The sequence below is a fragment of the Canis lupus genome, chromosome 21, assembly GCF_048164855.1.
Source record: "Canis lupus baileyi chromosome 21, mCanLup2.hap1, whole genome shotgun sequence".
Taxonomy (NCBI): Eukaryota; Metazoa; Chordata; class Mammalia; order Carnivora; family Canidae; genus Canis; species Canis lupus.
The window spans coordinates 15,115,964-15,134,791 of NC_132858.1; the positions used below are offsets into that span (position 1 = coordinate 15,115,964).

The 18,828-nt window shown below is 37.1% G+C and overlaps 2 protein-coding genes across 2 annotated transcripts in view; one reads left to right on the forward strand and one right to left on the reverse strand.

The window, feature by feature from the left end:
- The window catches only part of LOC140612757 (patr class I histocompatibility antigen, A-2 alpha chain-like), a 27,763-nt gene continuing 8,935 nt past the window's right edge, over positions 1 to 18,828 (reverse strand). The window contains exon 6 of the mRNA XM_072790814.1: positions 1 to 438. Coding sequence (XP_072646915.1) covers positions 335 to 438 — 104 coding nt within the window. The 3' untranslated portion in view covers positions 1 to 334. The remainder of the gene's footprint in view (positions 439 to 18,828) is intronic.
- LOC140613336 (olfactory receptor 4A47-like) lies at positions 16,377 to 17,306 on the forward strand. The gene has a single exon (XM_072791869.1). It carries the CDS (start codon positions 16,377 to 16,379, stop codon positions 17,304 to 17,306), a length of 930 nt encoding a protein of 309 aa, XP_072647970.1.

The following is an 18,828-nucleotide window of genomic DNA, read 5'->3' on the forward strand; positions in this document are numbered from 1 at the left end:
TGTGTCTCAACCCTTCCAGATATCTGTTGCTCTTCATCCATGACCCCTGAAATGCTGCTTGGCATTTTTGCAGTAAGAAAAACCATCTTTTTCAAGAAGTGCATGACTGAAGTCTTTGCTGAGCACCCATGTGGCCATCTGCAAATCCCTGTAGTATGAAATCATCACAAGTGACAGGGATACAGCTTTGTCTTTCAGGTGGCATGTGCTAGAGGCTTTGTCCTTGCAACCACTCAGGTCCTCATCACATTGTGGCTGCCTGTGTGTGGCTCCAATGTCATAGACCACTTGAGTGTGATGTAAATCCTTGGTTGAAAGTCATCTGCATGGACACTCATACCCTTGGTCTCTTTGTTGCTGTCAAATGTGTGTTCATCTGCCTGTGAACATTTTCCTCTTGATGGTCTCCTAGCTGGTCATCATATGCTCCCTGAGGACCTGTAGGTTGTAAGACAGACACAAAGACATGTTTACCTTTATCTCACATGTCACTGTGGTGGTTTTAGTATTGTGTCCTGAATATTTATATATTTGCATCCAAACACCATCTTCTCCACTGAGCAAGTTTTGGCTGTATCTTATACCATGGTAACTCTCCTGTTGAACTTAAACTTAAAACTTGCACATTCAGAAATTTGGAAGAGAAAAATGCCATGAGGAAGTACTGAGGTAAAAATGGTAACTTTGACAGATATCCACAACTTTATAAATTTTTCTGCTAAATGGAAAAGAGAAAAGAATCTCTGGGGTACAGGGGCACATGAACACTATTTGTCCAATGTATGCTTATTTTGACATCTAGGTACTGTGAGGAACGGTCCAGGGAGGAAATTACTTATCACTGTAAAAATATCCCACTTAGATTTATGAATTTATTGTCCAATGGATAGTCAAAGTTCAATGTACTGTGAGAATTAGAGTTCTTATAAAATGCAGAGTGTCAGGACACAGCTCTGGTGATTAATTTACCAGTTTTCTTGTTGGATGACATATGTACTTTCTAAACTGGTGTCTGTAAAGCCAATGATAAATAGCCATTGCAGTTTATATTGAAATCATGTAATTATTAATGAATCAACTTAATTTTTAAATGTAGCTTTCAACTTGCAGTAAGATACAAATAACAAAAATTTCTACATGCGTAGTTCAGTGCTGCTGAGTCATTTCACATTGTCATGATGGTTAATTAAGTAAATTGATGTTTGTTATGCAAACACCAGTACCATCTATGTCCAGTGCCTTTTCATCTTCCAAACTGAAATATCACACTCATCAAACACTAATTCCATATTCCCTCTCTCTGCGCCTTAGACAACCACCATTCTGTTTTCTTTCAGTCTATGAATTTGGCTATTTTAAGTACCTGTGTCTGTGGAATCATAGAATGTTTGTCTTTTTGTGACTGTCTTACTTCACTTGGCATGGTGAATTGTAGGTTAATGTATGTTTTAGCAGGTGTCAGAATTTCCTTCATTTTTAAGGGTAAATAAAAATCCGTTGTGTGCATATATCTCATTCTGTTCATACATTTATCTGTCAGTGCACACTTTGGCTACTTGTACTTTCTAGCTCTTGTGAATAATACTGCGATGAAAGTGGGTATGGGACTATCTGTTTGAGACCATGATTTCCATTATTTTATACACCCCAAAGTGGAATTGTGGATCATATAATAATGTTTTCCTTAATTTTTTAGGAAGTATAATAACATTTTTCCTAGCAGCTGTATAATTTTACATTCCCACCAGCAATGCACACTTGTTCCAATTTCTCCAGCGTCTTGTATGTGTTATTTATTGCATTTTATGGTCATAGCTTGGATATGAAGTAGTATTGCATCATGGTTTTCAAATGCATTTCTCTAATAATTAGTGACATTGAGCATCTTTTCATGGGCTTACAGGGCATTCACATATCTTCTTTGGAGAAATATTTATTGAAGTTCTTTGCTCATTTTTAATCAAGATGGTATTTTGTGTGTGTGTTTTTGAGATGTAAAAGTTCTTCCTATAATCTGGATTTAAACACTTTATCAAATGTATCAGTTGCAGATATTTTGTCTCATTTGTAGGAAGCCTTTTCTCTCTGTCAATAGTGTCTTTTGATGTTCAAAGTACATAAGTTGATAAAGTATAACTTATGTCTTTTTCTTGCCTGTGATTTTGGTGTCATACCAAACTCATTGCCAAATCCAAAGTTATGAATTTTTCTCCTAATATTTTCAGAGTTCTAGTCAGTAGTTTAGGTCTTTGGTCCATTTTGAGTCTATTTTTATATATGATGTATGTTAAGGGTTCAGTTTCAGTACTTTGTAGATATTCGGTTTCACAGTGTCATATTTTTTTTGAACACGCTGGTCTGGTCTATTAATGTTCTTGTTATTCACTGAAAATCATTTGGACACCTATGTAAAGGTTTATTTTTAGGCTCTGTATTCTGCGCCATTGCTATGGCTGTCATTATGACAATATCACACTGTTTTGATCACCATAGTTTTGTAGTAAGTTTTAGAACCTAGATATAGTCCAACTATTTGTTTTTTTCCCCAAGGTTATTTTGGATACTTGGAATGACTTGAGTTTTGACCTGAATTTTAGGATGAATTTTTCTTTTTCTGCAAAAACAATTTTTTAAAGATTTTTTATAGGGATTGCATTGAATCTTTAGATCATGTTAAGTAGTATTGACATCTTAATAACATGACCCATATCAATTCATTACAGTCTTTCCATTTATTTGTGTCTTTTAGAATATCTCTTACCAACAGTGTGTAGTTTTAAAATATAGGAGACATTTGCCTCCTCTTTAAGTTTATTGCTAAGTGTTCTTTTCCTTTTGATGCTGTTGTAAAAGGAATTGTTTTTTTAAACCTCTCTGGGTTATAACTGGTAACACAGAAATTCAATGTGTTTTCTTTAAGAAAAAACAACCCTCTTGGGGTTGTGGTGCCTGGGTGGCTCAGTCAGTTAAGCATCTGATTCTTGATTTCCGCTCAGGTCACGATCTCAAGGGTAGTGAGTCGAGCCCCACATTGGGCTCCATGTTGAGCATAGAGCCTGCTTAAGGTTCTCTCTCTTTCCCTCTCCACTTGCCATTCCACAGATCACCACTTTCTCTCTCTTTCTCTCTCTCTCTCTCTCAAACTCCCTCCTCACCACCCAAAACAAGAAAATAAAAACCAAAAACTTATCAGGGAGCTAATATGGGGGAGCATTATGGGGAGCATATGCTTGCCTGATGCCTTGAAAACAACTTGATAAATATCAAATTATCTGGACACCAAGGAAATTGTTCTGAGTACTGAGAGAAAAATGCAGAACCAGGAGGAGAAAAGAGGCCACATCATGGAAAGTATGTGATGTGATCTGGGGGAGAAAAGAATGGTCAGTCCAGTAGAAGGGAGGGAGCCCTGATCAGGGAGGGAGGAGAGAAAGAGAGAACAGAGCACAAGGCTTTGCATACTTTCCCCAAACCACTATTAGGAAATATGAGGAGGGCTGATTATTGTAAGTTTTTACAAGCAGTGAGAGAGCCCAAGAGTGTCATTGAGCTGCCCAGTTCATTAGCAAAGGAGCAAAGACTCCTGCTAACCGATGCTGGCTTTTTGCTGTGCTTTGCCATAAACTCCAAGGGCTTGTGCATTCATGCAACTGCCCTTCTGGGACAAATTGGCACCAGCCATAGTGTGGCGAGACCCTCCCTCAGATGATCACCACAACTCTGCCATGCCAGGTTCCTAACATTTGGAGTTTTGAAATCAAGCTAGAATGTCTGAGATAAAACACAGGAGCACTCTGCTGCTGGGTGGGCAGATAATTCTGATGTAGGGTAAAGGCCTGGGCCTGAGGGAAGCCTGGGACAAATGAGGGGAGATTTTTCTTTATGTGAGGGCTTCCTGAACAGTGGTGGGTGCAAATTCCCCTCTCGAGGGACAAGAGAGCCAGTTGATGCCATTTTTACCCACACCCATCAACACAGTACTCACAGTGGACACTTGCACTGCTTACGCCAAGCCCCATCCCCCTGTACTCTGCAGGTGCTTTTTTCCCCCCTGGGCAAGTGTGTCTGAGAGTCAGCATCAGTGTCCCACCAAAGACCAGCACAAACCCCTGCATGCACCAAATCTAATGACCATAGAGTGCTGCAAAGCTCCAGCTCTAGGGGATAAAGGATCTAGCCTCTTTTAATAGGCAGACCAAAACACACCTAGCCAAACTCAACACATGGTAGACAAGGTCCAAACATTCCCCAGTGGACGCAAGGACATACTCTGCAAATGACTCACCTGAGGGAAAGAGAAGCCAGAACACAATAGCACAGTGCAGACAGACTACACCAGAAACACTTCCTGACGTGCCTGCCTCTTGACAGTATATGACCTCTTCCTCAGATAACCATTTCTCTCAGGAGCAGGAAACATAACAGGCCTTTCTAGCACACAAAAGACAGAGACCTAGATGAAATGTCAAGATGGAGGAATCCATAGAAAGAATAAGAAGAGTCATGGGAAGGGATCCAATCAAAACAGATATAAGTAATATGCCTGAACTAGATTTTAAAAGAGTAATCATAAGGCTACTACTTGGGCTTGAGAAAAGCATAGGAGTCACTAGAGACACCAATATCTCTTATTTCAGGGATAAAAGACCTAAAAACTAAAAGTTAGGCTGAAATAAAACATGGGACAACCAAGATGGAAAACCGGCTGGATGTAATGACCGTAAGAATGAGGAAGCAGAGAAAGGAATCGGTGATATAGAAGACTAAATTATGGAAAATAATGAAGCTGAAAAGAAAAGGGAAAGAAAATTATTGGATTATGAATGTGGATTTAGGAAACTCAGTGGCTTCCTAAAGCATAATAACATTCATTTCATAGGAGCCTCAGAAGAAAAAGAGGGAGAACAAGGGGAAGAAGGTTTATTTGAGCACAACATAGCTGGTAATGTACCTATCCTAGGGAAGAAAGAGACACCGCATCCAGACAGCATAGTGAACTCCTGTTAACATCAACAAAAGCAGGCCAACACCAAGACATATTGCAGTCAAATTTGCAAAATATTGAAAGACTCCTGAAAGCAGCAAGGGAAAAGATATCCCTAAACTACAAGGGATGACTGATCAGGTTCACATCACGTCTGTCCACAGAAACTTGGCAAGCTGGAAGAGAGTGGCATGATATATTCTATATACCAAATGGGAAAAATATAGGGCCAAGAATACTTTATCCAACAAGGATGTCATTCATAATAGAAGGAGACATAGTTTCCCAGACAAAAACTAAGGCAGTTTGTTACCACTAAATCAGATCTGTAAGAAATATTAAGTGGGAAAGAGAGATGGAAAGTGACAAAGACTAGAAAGAACCAGAGCAAATCTTCATAAATACCAACTTTACAGGTAATACAGTGGCATTCAATATATATCTATCATAATCATTCTAAATGTAAATGGAATAAGTGCTCCAATCAAAAGACATAGGGCACCAGGATGGATTAAAAAAACAAGACCTATAAAAACAAAACAAAACAGGACCTATCTATATGCTTCCTGCAAGAGACTCATTTTTGTCATTTTATTTTACTTTAAATTTTTTTAATTTAAATCAATTTTGTTAACATATAATGTATTATTAGTTTCAGGGGTAGAATTTAGTGACTCATCAGTTGTGTATAACAACCAGCACTCATTACTTAAAGTGCCCTCCTTAATGCCCATCCCCCACTTACCCCATCCCCCCACCTACCTCCCCTCCAACCCCCACTTAGTTTCCTATAGTTAAGAGTCTCTTATGGTTTTCCTCCCTCTGCTTTTATCCTATTTTATTTTTCCTTCTCTTATCCTGTGTACATTTCTTTTGTTTCTTAAATTCTACGTATGAGTGAAATCATGTGGTATTTGTTTTTCTCTGATTGACATATTTTCCTTAGCATACTTGCCTCTAGATCCATCTTTATTACTGCAAATAGCAACGTTTCATTCTTTTTGATGGCTGAGTAATATTCCATTATATATATAATGGAATATATATATATATATATATATATATCATGCATATATATAAAACTCACATCTTCTTTATCCATTCATCTGTTAATGGACATCTGTTCCCTTTCCATATTTTGGCTATTGTGGACCTTGCTTATATAAACATGGGAGGGGGGCATTAACGCTTCAAATGACTCTGTATTCTTTGGAGAAATACCTAGTATTACAAGTACAATTGCTGAGTCATAGGGTAGTTGTATCTTTAACTTTTTGAAGAACCTTCATACTGTTTTCCAGATTGGCTGCACCATTTTGCATTCCCACCAACAGTGTAAGAGAGTTATCTTTCTCTGCATCCTTAGCAACATCTGTTGTTTCATGAGTTGTTAATTTTAGCCATTTTGACCACTGTGAGATGATGTTTTATTGTGGTTTCAATTTGGATTTCCCTGATGCTGAGTGATGTTGAGCATATTTTTTATAGGTCTGTTAACCATTTGTTTGTCTTTTTTGGAGAGATGTCTATTTGTCTTCTGCCCACTTTGTGACTGAATTTTTTTGTTTTTTAGGTGTTCAATTTGATGAGTCCTTTGTAGATTTTGGAACTAGTCCTTTATCTGATATATCACTTGTGAATGTCATCTCCCATTCCATATAGTGCCTTTCAGTTTTTTTTATTGTTTTCTTCACCTGCAGAAACTTTCAATTTTGATGAACTCCCAATATTTTGTTGTTGTTGTTGTTGTGAGGCAATTTTTTTTTTTGCTTTTATTTCCCTTGCTGTGTCTAACAAGGAGTTGCTGCAGCCAATGTCAAAGAGGTTGCTGCCTGTGATGTCCTCTAGGATTTTTTTTTAAAGATTTTATTTATTTATTTCTGAGAATACACAGAGAGGAGAGAGAGAAGCAGAGACACAGGCAGAGGGAGAAGCAGGCGCCATGCAAGGAGCCTGACATGGGACTTGATCCCGGGTCTCCAGGATCAGGCCCTGGGCGGAAGGCGGTGCTAAACCACTTAGCCACCAGGGCTGCCCTGTCCTCTAGGATTTGATAGATTCCTTCTCACATTTAAGTCTTTCACCCGTTTTGAATTTATTTTTGGGTATGGTGTGAGAAAGTGGTTCAGTTTCATTCTTTTGTATGTGGCCCAATTTCCCCAACACCATTTATTGAAAAGACTGTCTTTCCTCCCTTGGATATTCTTCCTGCTTTGTTGAAGATTGACCATAGAATTGAGAGTCTATTTCTTCTTTCTCCCTGAAGGATTTCAGCACTGATGGGCAGGATGAATATGGCTGTGCCCTCTCTCTTGCTCCAGAGCTGAAAATTCCTGCCCCCAATTCCAGTGAGCCTTCACAGAGAATCGATTAGTCACTCTTTTATCCCAGTTTCTGTCAGAACTCTGTGTTCACCTGGCCTGTGACTGAGTGTTTTTATCTCAGGCACGTAAGGGAGTTTCAAACTTCAAAGGCTATGGACCTCCGCGGCATGGACCTGCGCTGTTCCTTCTGGGGTGCGGGGGTGTCTGACCATGCTTCAGTCTTTTGTAGGAAAGTGATCACATGATCTCAGAGAAGTTGTAGCTTATTACAACACAGAGCAGAAAGCGGAAACCTACACTCACTGTTCCATGCCAGCCTCCTCACTCCTATGCCTGGGAATTCTACCACACGCAGGCACCAACCATTCTTCTTGCAACCATGGGGTTCCTCAGACCATGCTGTCACACCTGGGATTCTTCCCCAGTTCACCACTTAGGCACCTTGAGTCCTGGTACATTCCTCACTGTAGCCCACTTCTAAAAGGTTCAGTTTGCACTCCACTTGTCATAATATTTCGCAGTAGCCCCCTTAAGCAAGTTCCCCCCGCACCACAGCCTCAGCTATCACGTGGGATTGAAGGATCAATTCTCTATACCTGTACTTTCCAAGCAGTGGTCCCTTTTCTACTTGTAGACTTACAACATTTGTTTTCCTAGATCTCTGATTGATTTCTTGGGTGTTCAGAAAGATTTGATAACTATCTAGTTGAATTCGAGGGATGAGAAAAACTTAGGGTCCCTCTACTCCTCCACCATCTTAACCCCTTGAGAGACTTATTTTAGACCTAAAGACACCTGCAGATTGAATGTGAGGGGCTGAGAACCATCTCGTGTGCTAATGGACATCAGTAGAAGGCTGGAGTAGTCATACTTATACCAGATAAACTAGATTTTAAGCTTCAGACTGTAATAATAGATGAAGAAGGGGACTATATCATAATAAAGTGGCCTGGGGTACCTGAGTGGCTCAGTTGGTTAAGCATCAGACTCTTGATTTCTGCTCAGGTCTTGACTTTGGGTTATGAGTGCAAGTTTCTCATTGTGAAAAATTAATGAGAAAATAAAGAAACTCATTGATAACAATATAGTAATAATAGGGGACTTTAACACCCACCTTACAGCAGTGGACAGATCATGTAAGCAGAAAACCAAGAAGGTAACAAAGGCTTTGAATGACACATTGGACCACATGGACTTAAGGGATATGTTCAGAACATTTCATCCTAAAGCAGCAGAATACACATTCTTTTTGAGTATACATGGGACATCCTGTAGAATAGATCACATATTAGGTTGCAAATCAGGCCTGAACAGCTACAAAAACATTGAGATCATACCATGCCTATTTTCTGACCACAGTGCTATGAAACTTGAAGTCAACCACAAGGAAAAATTTGGAAAGTACAGTAATGCACGAAGATTAAAGAACATCCTACTGAAAATGAATAGGTTAACTAGAAATTTAAGGAATACATGGAAGCAAATCAAAATGAAGACATAGCCATCCAAAATCTTTGGGATGCAGCAAAAGCAGTCAGGAGAGTGAAGTATATAGCAAAACAGGCCTTACTCAAAAGTAAGAAAAATCTCAAATATGCAACCTTAGCTTGCACCTAAAGGAAGTAGAAAAGAAACAGCAAATAAAGCCTCAAGCCAGCAGAAGAAGGGAAATAAGAAAGATTAGAGTAGAAATAAATTATATATAAACAAAAAAAAACAGCCCCCTCCCCAAGCCCCAGTAGAACAGACCAATGATATTAGGAGCTGGTTCTTTGAAAAAATTAATAAAATTGATAAATACGTTGCTAACTTATCAAAAAGAAGAGAAAGAACCAAAATGAATAAAATCATGAGTGAAAGAGGATATATCACAACCAACACCACAGAAGTATAACCAAGCATAAAAGAATATTAGGGAAAATTATATGCCACCAAATTTGGCAATCTGGAAGAAATGGAAAAATTCTTAGAAACATATAAACCACCAAAACTGAAACAGGAAGAAATAGAAAATTTGAACAGACCCATAGCCAGCAAAGAAGTTTAAGCAGAAATCAAAAATCTCCCCAAAAGTAAGAGTCCAGGACCAGATGGTTCCAAGGGGAATTCTATGAATCATTTATTTTTTATTTTTTTTATTTTTTAATTTATTTTTAATTGGTGTTCAATTTACTAACATACAGAATAACACCCAGTGCCCGTCCCTGTTCTTCTCAAAATCTTCCAAAAAATAGAAATGGAAGGAAAACTTCCTAACTCATTCTATAAGGCCAGCATTACCTTGACTCCACAACCAGACAAAGACCCCGCTAAAAAGGAAGAATTACAGATCAATATCCCTGAAACATGGATACAAAAATTCTAATAAGATAGAAGGAAAACAAATCAAACTGTACATTAAACGAATTTTTCACCACAACAAGTTTATTCCTGGGCTATAAAGTTAGTTTGGTATTTGGAAATCAAACAACATTACCTACCTCATTAATAAAATAAAGGACAAGAGATATATGATCTTCTAAATAGATGCAGAAAAAGCTTTTGACAAAATAAAGAATTCACTCTTGATAAAAACCCTCACGAGGGTAGAGATAGAAGAAACATGCCTCAACATCAAAAAGGGCATATAGGAAAGACCCACAGGTAAAATAATGCTCAATATGGAAAAACTGAGAGTTTTTCTTCCATGGTCAGGAACAAGACATGGATTTCCACTCTCACTATTCTTATTTAACATAGTACTTGTAACCCTAGCCTCAGGAATCAGACAACAAAAAGAAATAAAAGGAATCCATATCAGCAAGAAGGAGTCAAACTCTCTATTCATAGATGATATGATACTCTCTGTAGAAAACCCTAAAGACTATATGTTGGCAAATCGAACTTAAAAATAAAAAAATACATATAAATAACCCACCCCCCCAAAAAAAAGTACATCAAAAAATTGCTAGTACTGATGCACACATTCAACAAAGTTACAGGATAAACAAAATGAACATATAGAAATCTCTTGTATTTCTACATATCAATAATGAAGCAGGAGAAAGAGAAATAAAGGAATTGATCCTGTTTCCAATTGCACCGTAATCCATAGGATACCTAGGGACAAACCTAACAATGAGGTAAAAGATCTCTACTCTGAAAAATATGGAACACTTATGAATGAAACTGAAGATGACACAATAAAATGGAAAAACATTCCATGCTCATGGATTAGAAGGATAAATATTGTTAAAATGACTGTTCTACCCAAAGCAAGCTACACACTCAATGCAATCACTATCAAAATACCACCAGCATTTTTCATAGAGCTGGAATAAACAATCCTACGATTTGTATGGAACTACAAAAGATCCCAAAATGGCCAAAGTAATGTTTAAAAGAAAACTAAAGTGGAAGCATCACAATTCCGGACCTTAAGGTATATTGTAAAGCTGCAATCATCAAGGTAGTATAATACTGGCACAAAAAAGACATCTTGATCAATGACACAGAAGAGACAACCCAGAAATGGACCCTTTACTATATGGTCAATTAATCTTCAACAAAGCAGGAAAGAATATGTAATGGAAAAGAGATAGTCTCTTCAACAAATGATATTGGGAAATCTGGACAGCCACGTGCAGAGGAATGAAACTGGACAATTTTCTTACACCATACACAAAAATAAATTCAAAATGAATGACAGACCTAAATGTGAGACAGGCATCTATCAAATCCTAAAGAAGAACACAGACAGCAACCTCTTCGACATTGCTGCAACAACTTCTTGTTAGACACATCTCCAAAGGCAAGGGAAATAAAAGCAAAATGAAACAAAACCACTGGGACTTCATCAAGATAAAAAGTTTCTGCAAGTGAAGGAAACAGTCAACAAATATAAAAGACAATCCCTGGAATGGAAAAGATATTTGTAATTCACATATCTGATATTGGGTTAGTATTCAAAATCCATAAAGGACTTATCAAATTGAGCACCCCCAAAATAAATAATCCAATTAAGAAATGGGGAGAAGACATCCAGATGTCTAATAGATACATGAAAAGATGTTTGACATCATTCATCATTAGGAAAATACAAATCAAAACCAGGATGAAAAATCATCTCTTATCTGTCAGGATGACTAAAAGGAACAACACAAGAAACATCAGGTGTTGGAGAGGATGTGGAGAAAGCGTAACCCTCTTACACTGTCGGTGGAAATGCAAACTCGTGCAGCCACTCTGGATAGCAGTATGGAGGTTCCTCAGAAACTTAAAAAGTGAACTAATCTATGTCCCAGCAAATGCACTACTAGGTATTTACCAAAGGATACAAAAATACCGATTCAAAGAGGCACTTGCACCCTGATGTTGATAGCAACATTATCAACAATAGCCAAATTATGGAAAGAGCCCAAATGCCCATTGACTGACATATGGATAAAGAAGAGGTGGTGTGTGTATGTATAAACACACACACACACACACACACAGGAATATTACTCAGCCATCAGAAAGAATGAAATCTTGCCTTTTGCAACGATGTTAATGGAGCTATCCTGCATTTTGCTAAGTGAAATAAGTCAGCTTGAGGAATAACAATACCATATGATTTCACTCATATGTGAAATTTAAGAAACAAAACAGATGAACATAGGAGAAGGGAAGGAAAAACAAAATAGGATAAAAACAGAGGGAGGAAATCCATAAGATAATCTTATATAGGGATCCCTGGGTGGCGCAGCGGTTTGGCGCCTGCCTTTGGCCCAGGGTGTGATCCTGGAGACCCGGGATCGAATCCCACGTCGGGCTCCCGGCAGGGAGCCTGCTTCTCCCTCTGCCTGTGTCTCTGCCTCTCTCTCTCTCTCTCTGTGACTATCATAAATAAATAAAAATTAAAAAAAAATCTTAGAACAAACTGAGGGCTGCTGGAGGAGAGGTGCGGGGAAGAAGGGTTAGATGGCTGACAGGCATTAAGGGGGGCACTTGTGATGAGCACTGGATGTTGTGTGTAAGCGATGAATCATTAAATTCTATTCCTGCAACAAACATTATACTATATGTTAACTGACTAGAATTTATTTATTTTTTTAACTGATGGGAATTTAAATAAAAACCTACAACTAACTAAATAACTAAATAAATAGAAGAAAAACAAAACAAAACAGAAACTTCAATTTACATAAAGAAACACAGTTCACCTACCTGCACCCCAATGTTTATAGCAGCAATGTCCACAATAGCCAAGCTGTGGAAGGAGCCCTGATGTCCTTTGATAGATGAATGGATAAGGAAGATGTGGTATGTATATATACAATGGACTATTAGCCATCAGAAATGACAAATACCCACCATTTGCTTTGACGTGAATGGAACTGGAGGGTATTATGCTGAGTGAAGTAAGTCAATTGGAGAAGGACAATCATCATATGGTTTCATTCATATAGGGAATATAAGCAATAGTGAAAGAGATTATAAGGGAAAGGAAGGGAACTGAGTGGGAAAAATTAGACAGGGAGACAAACCATGAGAGACTCCTAACTGGGAAATGAACAAAGGGTTGCGGAAGGGGGGATGGGCAGGGGGTTGGGGTAACTGGGTGATGGGCACTGAGGAGGGCATTTGAAGGGATGAACAGTCAGTTGGTGTTATACTATATGTTGGCAAATAGAACTTCAATAAATGGAAATGGAAAAATAATGTATAAATAATATAGAAATTCTATATTCATATGTTTTTTCCATATATTGATAAGAAACTTACATGTACTTTTGTTTATAATGTCTCAAAGCCAAAAGCTGCATGCTAATTAAAGATAGAGATAAAAAGGATAGGATAAGCATCAAAAAAAAAAAAAAAAAAAGAAAGAAAGAAAAGAAAAGAAATACAGTCCACTGAAGAAGGGTCAAAGTAAGGTAAAATAACATATCTTATTTATCTTAAAAAAATAAATTTAAACTTCCAAAGAAGTTGCAAAAATACTAAAGAATTCTCACATACCTTTTGCCAATAGCACAAGAAATTAGATGCTCTGTAAACATACGGAAATGTAAAGTAAAAATCACTTAAAGAATGAAAAAAAAATCTTCTCAACAAACTGGATACAGAAGGAATTGACTTCAACATATAAAGGCCAGATTTAATGTGGGTAATACGACATTCAAGAGGGAAAGGTTGAAAACTTTCCCACTCTTATCAGGAATAAGATGAGAGTGCCTACATTCACCATTCCATTTCACAATAGCAGTGTAATAAAAATCGTGGGGAAATTTTTAGCATTTTTCTGCATGTAGGTCATACCATCATTGGAGTGAGAACAAATTACTTAGCATCTTTATTTAATTTTACTGCCTTTAACAATGTTCCTGATGGTAGCCACCTTCTATCCTTTGGATCTCAGCCTAAGCTTCACCTTTGAAGAAAGGTCTTCTCCATAGTAGAATTCTCCCTAAGTACCTTGTTTGTTATAATATTAACTCTGATGAAGACTATAATTAGTTTAGTAAGTTGTCCCCTTATTTGCTGTCTGACTCTTTTATGAGTATACCAGGCCCATGCTGGAAGGACCTTTTGCATAAATTTCCCCCCTATTTCACTAATTGCTATGTTCTCCCTCATAGAATGGTTCCTGGCGCTAAACAGGACCTTCAAGTTAAATAAATTAATAATTTAATAGTTACTATGTCTAAATCTGTAAGTAAATAAAATATCTAACCACACTTAAATTGTCTATTAAATAAAAGGAAATAAAACTTACTATGACAAGTGGGGAAATATATGATAAATTAATCTTCCCTTACACAAAATGACTGGGCTGAAATTTTGTTCCTGACTGGAATTAGTCTTATCATGGTTCTAATGCTATATACTTTGTTTGTGTTACATCTTTTTGGCTCAAACTATGTGATTTGACCTAATCCTGTATCCAGATATTTTCAGAGTTTTTGTTGAAAGTCCCAGTGAATTTAATTAAGCAAGAATCAGTCTTGGACACTTTCCAATTTTAGGACTTAATGAGGAATGTGGTTAGAAGGGATAAAATGTCCAGTGATCTTTGCTCGAATTGGGAAGAAGATTCTATGCTCCTAACAACTGATACATATTTTTTAGGAGGTTTCAGTTAGGTTTAAAGCGTTACCGATAAAAGCACAAGAATATCTCTTGAAATATCAAGTCAGCTTATCTGAGCAAACTAACAGGACAGAATGAGGACAACTGAACAGTTGAATGATATTTTTCGTTTTATAAATTAGTGGGAATGAAGTTATTTGAAAAAAATCTCCCCCTGCAAATGGCTAGTTGCTCTCTTCTTATGTAAGATGAGATTTATTTGTCTTTTTAATAAATTATCCTAATGTGATACCTTTTTCTTTTTCTGTGTGGAAACTGGAATTCCTAGGAAGTAATCTACAGTGCAAGTTAAAGCAACTGACTAAATAACCAGAAGACTCCCTGGATAAAACGAATAGACAGTTGAAGGAAATAAATATATTGTCAAGGAATGTATCTTTTTACCCTCTCTTGTCAGATTGGATGACAGAAGGATTCAGGTCCTGATGAGTGAGTAAAAAGTGTCCCTTCAAATTGTGGATATGCGACACATATAAGACTAACAAAAAATAATGGAAACCAAGCTTTGCAATTGTGTGAGTAGCTTTATTATGTAAAAGTTAGACCACTTTGAGATAAACCAAACTTGGATTCCAATTCTAGTTTTATCATTTAAAAATGGGTGACATTGGAAAATTAATTACATGATCTGAGCCACACTTTCTTGAACTATGAAACGAGGATTACAGTTTCTTTTACTGTTAGGTGAAATGTGATTCATTAAGTTGTGAGTGTGTGATTGGAATCCACTGTAGTTGTGAGCAGTGGAGTGATAGATCAGAATCAGATTTAGAAAGGATCATTTGTCTGCTTCAGGTAACAAATTGATGGAAGCCAGAATGAAAGGGGAGGGGGTGGGAGGGGGTTAGTGCAGTGGGGAAGAATAAGTGATGGGGGGGGAGGCAAATGATCCAGTTTGTGATATATTTTAAAGGAGGTTAATAGAATTTGTTAAAGGCATCAATATGCCATATGAAAGCAAGAAAGCCATGCAGGATACTGTGGTATTTCTTATGTGAGCAATGATGTGGAAAGTGGTACCATTTAGTGAGGTAGGAAACACCTATGATTTTCTGAGGAAAATAAAAAATTCAGTTTCAGAAGTACTGAATTGAATTCTAATTGGAGATGTCCACAGTTGGAGATGCTGTATATATGAAGTTTAAAAATTAACAGAGAGATACAATGCTGGAGTGCTTTCCCATTTATTGGCCAAGTAAAGGGGTCATAACCAACCAAAGACCAGAAGAAAGAGGTCTCCAGGAGGGGACAGACAATCCAGGACAGTGGCCTTCCATTCCTAGATTGATCTACTCACTTTAAATATGTCAGTTACCTTAAATGGTTCTCAAGTATTTCACTTTTGTGACTTTATAAACTGTGCACCTTTATTTGGAATTCCCTTGCCTTCTTTTCTTGTCCTTACTCTTTTCCTTTGAAACTTAGCTAAAGCATTGCTTCCTTTGGGAAGTCTTCTTTGAGTTATCTTTGGTTAATATATTCCTACCCCTGTTCTTTGCATTGTGTGACTGTTTTTATAATGGCAGTTATTTCATTGATGATTATTATGTATGATATCAATGAGTATAGGAAACTATGACTTATTTAACTTTGAAATCATAATGTCCATTACACATGTGACATAAACAGGTACTCCTTCCACAGCCTTATTATTATTTTTTTAGATTTTATATTTATTTGAGAGAGACTGAGAGAGAGAGATAATAGAAGAGGAAGAAGCAGACTCACTGCTGAGCAGAGATCCCAATGTGGAGCTTGATTCCACAAGATCCACAAGATCATGACCTGAGCTGAAGGGAGAGAGTTAACTGACTGAGCCCCAAGAACCCCATCTTCCACATTCTTTTCATTAAATGAGTCAATAGAAGAGTGATCTAATAATGCATTTAATGGTTTTCCCTCTCCTTTTGTAGATCACCTGCTTCTAATATGAGAAGTCAGCTCCTATGCAGAAGATGGAACTAAGAAACAATGTAACTTACTTTGTCCTCTTGGGCCTCACACAGAATCCAAAGGAACAGAAGGTCCTTTTTGTTATATTCTTGCTCTTCTATATTTTGACTGTGGTGGGCAACTTGCTCATTTTGGTGACTATATCTCTCAGTAAGACCCTGGGCTCACCTATGTACTTGTTTCTTGCTAACTTATCATTTATGGATGTCATTTATTCATCTTCTATATCCCCTAGATTGATTTCAGACTTATTCTTTGCGAAAAATACCATATCGTTCCATTCTTGTATGATTCAGCTCTTTACAGAGCACCTTTTTGGTGGAACAGAAATATTTCTTCTGCTGGTGATGGCCTATGACCGCTATGTGGCCATCTGTAAGCCCTTGCATTATTTGGTTATCATGAAGCAATGGGTGTGTGTTGTGCTGCTGGTGGTATCCTGGGTTGGAGGTTTTCTGCACTCAGTAATTCAACTTAGCACTATTCATGGGCTCCCATTCTGTGGGCCCAATGTCATCGATCATTTTTTCTGTGACATGTACCCCTTACTGAAACTGGTCTGTACTGACACATATGTTATTGGGTTGTTAGTTGTAGCCAATGGAGGGATGATCTGCACTATTGTGTTTTCATTCTTGCTCATCTCTTATGGTATCATCTTGCACTCTCTAAAGAACCTTAGTCCAGAGGGGAAGCGGAAAGCCCTCCAGACGTGTGGCTCCCACATCACTGTGGTGGTCTTTTTCTTCGTTCCATGTATTTTCATGTATGCAAGACCTGCTAAGACATTCCCCATTGACAAATCCCTGAGTGTGTTTTATACAGTCATAACCCCAATGCTGAACCCGTTGATCTACACTTTGAGAAATTCTGAGATGACAAATGCTATGAAGAAGCTATGGAGAAGAAATACTATATCTTTCAGTAGATAAGTGTATTATTTACCATGAAGAGAGTTATTTTATATTGGATTCCATTTTCTAAGAATGTAGAAATCTTTAAAAAATGAATCTGACTCTTTTTGTGTCAAGAATTTAAGTTAATTAAAGAATAAACAAGATGATTATGGTATAATAACATTTTCCCTTTCTCATAGAATGTGAAGTTTATAGTGTCTTATAGATCACTTCATTTAGAACGAGCACTGCGTATCATATGCAACTAAGGAATCACTAAATTTTATCTCTGAAACTAATAATACAGTGTATATTAACTAAATTGAATTTAAATAAGGAATTTAAAGGAAGAAAACAATTTTTATCTATTTTATGCATTTATTTTAAAACATTCTTTAATATTTATTGTGCATAATTCGTTTTTTATATTATATTAATTTATAAGATATAGATCTGTTTATGTATGTGTGCATTTCCTTTTTTATAAAAAAGGAAGGTTTTATTATTTATTTATTTATTCATTTTTATTTTTGGTATATTTTTTATTGAAGTTTGATTTGCCAACATATAGTATAACACCCAATGCATCAAGTGCCCCCCTCAGTGCCCAACACCCAGTCACCCCATCCTCCCACCCACCTCCCCTTCCACTACCCCTTGTGTTAATTTCCCAGAGTTAGGAGTCTCTCATGTTTTGTCACCCTCCCTGATTTTTCCCATTCATTTTTCTCTCCTTTCCCCTATAATCCCTTTCACTACTTTTTATATTCCCCGTATGAGTGAAACCATATAATGATTGTTTTCTAGCTCTTTTAGGTTAAGGTTAGATTGTGTATTTGAGACTTTTCTTACTTCTTGAGGAAGGCCTGTATTGCTATAAGCATCCTCTTAGGATCACTTTTGCTGCATCCCAAATGTTTTGAACTGTTGTGTTTTCAGTTTCAGTTGTTCCCATGAATTTTAAAAATTCTTCTTTAATTTCCTGGTTGACTCATTCCTTCTTTAGTAGGGTATTTTTTAACCTCAATGTATTTGTGGTCCTTCCAAATTTCTTCTTGTGGTTGACTTCAAGTTTCATAGCATTGTCTTCTTAAAATATGCATGGTATAATCTCAGTCTTTTTGTACTGGTTGAGAACTGATTTGTGGCCCAGTATGGGATCTATTCTGGACAATGTTTCATATGCACTCAAAAAGAATGTATATTCTGCTGCTTTAGGATGGAACACTCTCAACATATCTGTGAAGTCCATCTGGTCCAGTGTGTCATTCAAAGCCCTTGTTTCCTTGATCTTCTGCTTAGATGACATGTCCTTTGCCATTAATGGGGTGTTAAAGTCCCCTCTTACTATTATTAATTAGTTTCTTTAATTTTTAATTAATTGGTTTATATATTTGGCTGCTCCCAAGTTGGGGGCATAAATATTTACAATTGTTACATATTCTGGTTGAATAGACCCTTTTATTATGATATAATGTCCTTCTTCATCTCTTCTTAGAGTTTTTGGTTTAAAATCTATTTTGTCTGATATAAATATGGCTACTCTAGCTTTCTTTTG